The sequence below is a fragment of the Triticum dicoccoides genome, chromosome 2A, assembly GCF_002162155.2.
Source record: "Triticum dicoccoides isolate Atlit2015 ecotype Zavitan chromosome 2A, WEW_v2.0, whole genome shotgun sequence".
NCBI lineage: Eukaryota > Viridiplantae > Streptophyta > Magnoliopsida > Poales > Poaceae > Triticum > Triticum dicoccoides.
Window position 1 is genome coordinate 98955372 of NC_041382.1, and position 8324 is coordinate 98963695.

General features: G+C 42.9%; 1 protein-coding gene across 1 annotated transcript; it reads right to left on the minus strand.

The window, feature by feature from the left end:
* Nucleotides 1–2852: 2852 nt before the first annotated feature.
* LOC119359092 (peroxidase 2-like) lies at nucleotides 2853–4090 on the minus strand. The gene is made up of 2 exons (XM_037625425.1): nucleotides 3813–4090; nucleotides 2853–3716 (listed from the first exon to the last, which is right to left on the minus strand). The coding sequence occupies exons 1-2, from the start codon at nucleotides 4071–4073 to the stop codon at nucleotides 2937–2939; spliced, it is 1041 nt and encodes a 346-aa protein (XP_037481322.1). The 5' UTR covers nucleotides 4074–4090; the 3' UTR covers nucleotides 2853–2936.
* Nucleotides 4091–8324: the final 4234 nt, after the last annotated feature.

An 8324-nucleotide genomic window follows, 5' to 3' on the forward strand; every position in this document is an offset into this window, starting at 1 on the left:
CGTAGTGTTCGGCACACCCATCAACTATCGCAATTAAATTAAGTTGTAAGCTTCGACATTGTTCGCTTTCGGAAAGCTATCTCCACCACAACGGTTTGTAATATCTTTAAGCATGTATCCATTGTTAGCTAGATCTTTCAGCTCGACCCTTTTTAATATTGAATAAAGAGACGCCCACAGTTTGGGCTGCGTATACACTCATGGTGCATCATTTCTCTCATTTAATTTTGATCGCTATAGCTATTTCATTCTCCTCGGACCGAATACCTCATCGGACGTCGTTAAGCGCCAACACAGGTACTCGGGGGCTGCATAGACAGCCCAAAAGAAAGTGTCAAAGTGCTTTGGGCAAAACCGGATGTTGAGGTTACAAAGTAGACCCCCCCTCACAAAGCGTATAAAGGGCAATATAGACATTTCACAAATTATATAGTAGTCTGTTGTACACGTATTAATAAAAAAAATTAGACACATATCCGTAATAAATGCGAAAAATAAAAGCACTTGCACCTGGTATCGAACTCACAACCTGGCCGTGAATGGAACCAATGCTAACCAGACAGCCTAGTAACTAAGTACGACTAAAAGGCAGTGCTAACATTTAAAGTACTATTTAGAATTGCAGATCCGACTTTTTTTTTCCTTTCCAATACTTTTGCAAAACAATGCGAACAAAATTTCTTGAAAATGCCAACAATGTTTCAAAATCATAAAAAAAATAGAATATTCTTTTCTTAAATATGAACAGTTTTCTAAAAAGTGAATTTAAAATACGCACTTAACATTTTCCCAGTATACGGTGTTTTTCTTTCAAATACAAACTAAAATTTCTTTAAAATATATGCTGAATATTTTCGAAATGCACGTTGAATAAAATTAGTAGACATGATGAATACTTTTTATACACAGTGAACATTTTCCCAAAACCGGTTGCTCGTTCAAAGTGGGCCAACGCATATCGTGTGGGTCGCTTTGCTTCAACAAAGCCATGACAGTTTGACACCCTCGGGCGGCAAATAGGGTTCGCCTTCGGGAAGTAGAGTCAGATAGAAGGTGCCACGCACAGTATGCTGCCTCGACTGGCCCCGTCCATTATCGCACGCGAAAACAGGGAAACTACCTTTAAAAGGAAAGGGCAATGAGCGGATCAAACCCTGTAACTCTCACTGCCGACCGCTCGCCGCTAGGTACACAAACTTATAAGCTCAAATGTCTAACTACAAAAACGCAAACTACTAGAACTATCCTTTACCAACCAGCTTACTCAGACTTTTTCCACTATTTCTTTCTCTTTTTTGCTGATAGTTTTTGTTTCTTTTCCATTTCCATTTTTCCAAAATTTCAAACAAAGTTTGCCTATTCAAATTTTGTTCATAAATTATAACATTCGCATTCTAAAAAATTATACAAACATTGAACAGACACAATTGTAAAAAAAAGGTACAAACATTGGAATACAAATATTCATAAAATACAAGGCTTCATCTCATAGCATGTTGTTTTTCGACATCCTTTTTTCCAGTGGCTTGTATGACCAAGTTATGGCACCATGCCAAGTTGCTTTGCTTTTCGACAAATTTTGTATTTTCTGGAGTTTTCTCGGTAAAAAAATGGTCGATAAATGGCGGGACGTGACGCAACTTGCATATGGTGTAGGAAATCATTCAAACCTGGCGTAAATGACTACCATGGGCACGCCTGCCTGCTTACGGAAGTTTGGGTCAGTCTTGAGATTTCCAAAAATACCATGTTCGACGGAGACTGTTCGGTTAGAACAGAAGAGTCCAATTGGGAGTAGCCCATTTCTCAACATCTCTTAAATGGTCTCAGTTTTTTTTCATGTCATTGTATGATCGATTTAAGGCACCATGTCACGTGGTTTCGGGTTTCAACAAGTTTTGCATTTTTTGGAACATGAATTGAGAAAAATATTCATGTTTGTAGATTTTTCTGAAGGATTTGAGAAAGTTCATCGATTTTGAAAAAAGTCCATCAATTTTGGCAAAACAAATTCATCTACTTTGAAAATATGCATTCATTTTGAAAAACTTCATCAATTTTGAGAAAAAGGAACATCAATTTTGAAAAAAAATTATCTATTTTTAAAAAATGTTCATCAATATTTTTTATGAATTTTTAAAAAGTTATCAATTTAGGAAAACGTTCACCAAGTTTGAAAAAATATTCGCAAATTTTGTTAAAAGTCCATTCATTCATAAAAACGAAATTGGAAAAAGTTTGCACATTGCAAGAGAAAAGGGAAAATAAAAATGAACAAAAAAGAAAGGAAAACGAAAAATAAGAAATAGAGAAGGAAAATAAATCTGGGATAAAACCGTTAAAAACGAGAAAAAAAAGAGCAAGAAAAAGGAAAGAAGGAAAGAAGTAAAGAAGAAATTTGGGGGAAAAAAGCGGATAGAAGAAAAGAATAAGAAAGACTCCTGCAACCATGTTAAGTGGTGGTGGCAAGTTGGTTATGGCGTTGCATTTTGAACCAAAAGTTCCTGTCTCGAATCTTGGCGCACTCATATATTTTTGCAATTTAAAGAGATGGTTGGGATGGCCCAGCGCGCAAGTGTACGGCCTATATGTATACATCGAATGGATATTCTAAAAAGAAAAACATACACAACAAAATGTGACCATCATGTCCTTTATTATGAAGAGGTATGGGCTAATCTGAGCCGTCCTTGTGTTTAGGGGGGTCTACCAAAGCAGAAGTGCTTTACCGGAGAAAGTGACGAGTGCCTCTAAACCAAAACCATGATGATTAATCTCATTAACTAATTATTAAAGTGTACACTGACAATATTTTCAGTAAATTAAATGTAATGAGAAAATGAGTTACGCAACCTTAGTGCCAAATAATAATTAAATGAAGAACAATAATGGAAAGTCCATAGTAACACACACAACTCTGGTCGGTTTCTAGTCACTTAGGAGTAGTTCTTGTTGATGGACCAGCACTTGTGTCTGATCTCCCCATTCTTGCTGGTCTTCACGTCGATGTTGCCCATCTTCACCATGGCTTCCCCGAACTTTAACTCCCAGTCCACAGAGAACTTAGCATTTTGTTTCACGGATTCAAGTGTCTTGGGCGACTCGAGCGCGGCATCTGATTTCAACAACACTTCGTGGCTAATCACGTTCTTGTAGTATTGGTTGTCCAGGTATCCAGGGGTGTAGATGTCCTGATCCACCGTAGGGTTGTCGCCTCTGCTGCACTGACTTGTCACCAAGTTGGCCATCGTAGAGTTCATGGCCATGGGATCCGAAGAAGGGTTGGGCGGCAGGCGGTCACGGAAGGACGAGCAGTGGGAGACGCCGACGGAGTGCGCGCCGGAGAGGGTGACCATGTCGTCGAGGCTGAGGCCCTTGTTCGCGAACAAACCCTCGAGCATCGTGATGTCGGCGAAGGGAGGGGGCAGGTTGGGGAGGGTCTCGCTCGCGAGGGACATGTTCCCGTCGTAGCGGCCCGACGGCATTTCGAAGTACATCGTCTCGTTGCTGAGGAAGTAGGTGGCGTCGCGCGCAGCAAAGGCGACGATGTCCGCGCACGAGACGACACGCTCGCACCCGGGCGTGGCCTCCAGCGCGTCCTTGATCCTGTCGATCACCTCGAAGCCGCGGAGGCTGCGCCTGTTGGGGATGCCGTCCTTCTCGGTCGGCTCGTTGGGCGTGGCGCTAATGTCAAGGAGGACAGACCCATCGCAACCCTGGCATGGAAATGCATGAATTGTTCACGTCAAATGGCAAACATGCATGCGAGAGATCGACGTGTGCAGCGTATGTAACTCTGGATATATGCATACCTGGACGAAGCAGTCGTGGAACAAGAGGCGGATGAGCCCGGCGCCGATGCCACGGTCGCGGTTCACCTCCTCCTTTACAATGTTACTCACGATCATCTCCGCTCCATAGCAAGTATTCTCGACCTTGGAGTAGTGACCGTAGGTGAGCGACGGGGCAGGAGGAGGAAGAAACCCATAGCTTGCTTCGCACGTGCGCGCCACGCAGCCAAGCAATGCTAGCAGCAGAGCCAAGGTGGCAAACTTCTTTTCACTACCAGCCATGGTTGCTAGCTCTCGAAACTAATACGGAGCTCGAGAGAGTGGAGGGGGGAATTGATCAGAGATGGGTGAAGGAAACTTGATGTGTTGCAGGCCTATTTATAGGTCGAAGCTGACCCTGAAACTTGATGTGCTCGTGTAAACTTTTGTTTTTGTTTCTTGAACCGGTGGTAGGTTGCATGTGTGTGCTCAAGTCAACCAGGAACATCCATGGGGAGCACAATCTCACAGCCCAACCGGCTAACATTGCAGCTTAGGTGCTCCGATGCGACCTCAATCCTATATCTGTGACCAATGACCAGCATTACCGGGCCAAAGCATTATTTTGGGGATGTTCGAAGGATTTTCTGCAAAGCTCACACTGATCAAATGCTGCCTAGTGAATCTGAGATCCAGCGGCCGACTTCACATCGGAGCATGGGAGCGGGAGCATCCTCCGGAGCACCTGATATTCTCACGGTTCACCAACGAAGCAATAGTAGGACTATTACAAGATCTATTAGAATATACACAAATATCTCTCTACTCCTAAAGGGCTTCTTCTCACAAGTAGAATTATTACAGGATTATTACAAGATATACACAACATTCATAGCTTCTCCTCATCGATTTATTTGTGTCTGTTTTTCTCCGCCTCACCTCCCATCATCCCTTCTCATTGGTTTATTTTCTCACTCCAATAAAAAACCAAATCACATTAAATGGGGAGATCTTGTTTCGTGCTTGTTTTGACTAGTGTTGATTCAATTCAATCACGTAACTAAGAAATCAGAATTCACATCATATATGTGAGATCACCTTTGTATAATAAAATATAAAAATAAAATTTGTCTCGATAACATTCCAAAACAAAATAAGATATTCCTTAATATGCTTCCTTTTATTTTTATCATTATCCCTACTATTGAATGGCAATCACAACTATCATAATACCACAAAAATAATATATATTTTTCTTATCTTACCAAATCACATATGTCTCTACTTCTAAGGGAGTTGGTACCTTCTCCTCACCTGTTTATTTTCGTGCTGTTTTTTTCCATCTCACCTCCCACCACCCCCTCCCACTGGTCTATTTTCTCCCTCCCATTAAAAAATCAAATCACCTTAAATAGGAAGATCTTGTTTTGTCTTTGCTTTGGCAGGTGTTCATTCAATTCAATCACATAATTAGAAATTCAAAATCCACACCATATATGTGAGATCACCTTGCTAAGATAGACATAATTTTTTTTCTCGATAACATTTCAAAACAAAATAAGATATTCCTCAATGTGCTTCCATTTATTGTTATCATTATCACTGCTATTAAATGATAATCACAACTTTTCTAATACAATAGAAATAACATAATTTTTTTTCTTACCTTACCAAATCGCATATTTTTTCTTATCCTATCCGATTACATATATCTCTATTATTAAAGAAGAGTTGGTAGGCCAGTACACACGGTTTATTTTCGCCAATATGGTTTACTTTCGCGTTCACCTCCCACAAACCCCTCCATGCTGTTTTTTCTCTTCCATGCACACTCCCACCTCTGTGGTGGCAGGCGGGTCGTAGGACCGTTACCTACATGTGTTTGTGGATGCGGTCATATTATACTTATATTAGTAGAACGCCCGTGTGTTTCTACGGGCTACAATGCATATAAATGAATCAGACAAATGGTTAAACTGGTTTCCAAGGTCTAAACTTATTTCTACTTCATACGTTCAAGCGTGTTCGCACATCAAATGGGAGCGAGTGAGCTCCCTAAAATTCAATAGTCTCGCCGGTCCGGTTTCCCCAAAATACAACCCATTGAGGGGAAATGTGGTTGTCCAGACTATCCGTCATGTCATGTCCAACACGTGGTCGCAACACAAAAATCCCACCCACATGCATCCTTCTCCTTTTCTGTCGAACCCTTCCCTTCCTGCTCGGTTTTCCCTCGTAGTAGGACATTTCTCATTGGAGCCCCCTTCTTTGAAACTGGACAGATGCCGACTTCAGCCTCACCACACCGTACTTCCCCATGGACCGACAAGGAGAAGTCCCCCGCCAACCGCCCTGCTGCACGCCTTGATACCCTCCCCCCTCCTGTTCATGTTGATCCACCACCGTCATCAAGGGAAAGAAGTCATGAGCCACCTGAAAGAACATGCGGTGCCCCCATGTTTGGTTTTGGTAATTGACGACAATCTCTATGGACTAATGGTTGCCTTGAGTTATACTTGAAGGTTTTGTCCATAGGCTTTTCTTGGAGTACATGTGTTGGTTTCAAGGAGAGTTTGTGTTGACCAAGGTGCTATTAAGGAATTATCCAAAGCTTGGTCATGTGAGAGTTGAGCTTATTGCAAGCATGTCTTGAAGAAGAAGATTGTGTGATCATTCATGTTTACCTTCAAGACATCATCCAAATGAAGAGAGTTGGAAAGATTCAAGGTTGATCAAGACTAAGTCAAGAGTGAATCAAGTTGATCAACTCACAAAGCATAGAAGATGTACCGAGAGGGATCAAGTGATCCCATGGTTTGGTAAGCATTGTCCATTGTGCTTTGTGTACTAACCCATGGTCTATGTGAGAGTTCTACGTGGGGTTAGGTACATGTTCATGGGCTTGTGTCAAGAGGAAGATATCACTCAACCCATGGAGAGGATGACATCAAGTGGTGATCGTCATCAAGATTGTCGTGTGCAAGTTCAAGTGGATCATCGCGAAGAGATAAAGTGCTTGAAGCTTGCCGTCCATTGTGGTGACAATGGACTTGTGAAGATGTGTCGAAGAGTGGCTCACCCATAGTGGACTATGGGGGAGCAATCATCTAGTCTTCATCGAGCCAACGCAATCAAGAAAGGTGGTCCAACTTGAGGGAGTCAAGATCGTCATCATCTAGCTCAAGTGGACCATGTGCAAGGCAAAGGTTTGCCCTTGATAGGTTTTCTATTTTACCGGTCTCATGGTGGTAGTTTGGAGACCGGGTTATAGGATCGGTTGCCGTACTATCAAGGGGGGCTCTCAAGTTGGTAGCTTGATTGTATCGTTAGTAGAGAGCTCAAACCATTGCATCCTTGCATCATCTTTCTTGGTTCTTGTTTGGTTCTCTTTGTGAGTCTTAGAGCTTATGGTCATCTTGATGACAAGCTTGAGTTCATCGAAAATGGAGTTCGCATGCATCTTCTATGATGTTTTCGGTGTTGGAGGTTTTACCGGTCTTTTCCGAGGAAGGGTTCTCACCATTTTCTTATGGGCATTTTCTCATTTGCTTCTTATTGATATTTATTTAAAGATTGTGTTAGCCCTTGTCGCTAGCTTTCCAACAAACTTGGTTTCATCGAATTCGGAGTCCGTTTGTAAAAGTTGTGGCAGTTTTGGTGTTCTGAAAAGGCTGCAGCGGTACTACCGCGAATTGGAGCGGATGTAATTTTTTACTACCGCTCCAGAGCAGTACTACCGCGGCTCCTACAGCAGTAGTACCGCTCCGGACCAAAAACTCGTCCCAAGTCTTGCGGTGGTACGCCCGGATGTATTTTTTTAGTACCGCTCGCAAGCAGTGGTACCGCTACCATTTGCGGTAGTACCGTGAGGTCGAGCGGTAGTACCGTGAGGACGAGCGGTAGTACCGCTCCGGTGGTTCTTCTGGCCTTTTGCCTCCTCGCTGTTGTTTTTCAAAGGGGTACTTCTGCCCTAGCGGTAGTACCGCTCCTTGGAGCGGTAGTACCGCTCTGTGCGGACTATGAGTATAACGGTTGGATTTTTCCCCACCTATAAAAGGGGGTCTTCTTCCCCAATGAACCTTATCTCTTCAGCTCGTGTTCTTCCCCCATTGTTGACCTTCTTCGAGCTTGCTAACTCTCAATCCCTCCAATGATTCTTGCTAGTTCTTGAGGGAAAAGAGAGAGGAGATCTAGATCCACGTATCCACCAATCACTTTCTCCTCTAAGTGAGGGGAACCCCTTGGATCTAGATCTTGGAGTTCTTCGTGTTCTTCTTTCATTCTTCCTCTCATTTTCCTCACTAGCATTAGTTGCTTTGATGGGATTTGGGAGAGAAGGACTTGGGCACTCCGTGTGCCCTTGCCATTGCATTTGGTGCATCGGTTTGAGTTCTCCACAGTGATACGTGGAAGTGAAGTTTGAGAAGCTTATTACTCTTGGGTGTTTGGGCACCCTAGAGCTTGTTCCTCTTGGGTGCCTTGGCGCCCTAGACGGTTGGTGGTGTTCGGAGCTCAATCATTATGGTGCAAAGCTCCGGGCAAGCGTCGGGGTCT

Coding starts and splice junctions, on each gene's coding strand:
- LOC119359092 (XM_037625425.1), bottom strand. CDS start 4,073: ATGGCTGGTAGTGAAAAGAAGTTTGCCACCTTGGCTCTGCTGCTAGCA. Junction 3,717..3,812: donor TCCACGACTGCTTCGTCCAG/GTATGCATATAT, acceptor TTTCCATGCCAG/GGTTGCGATGGGTCTGTCCT.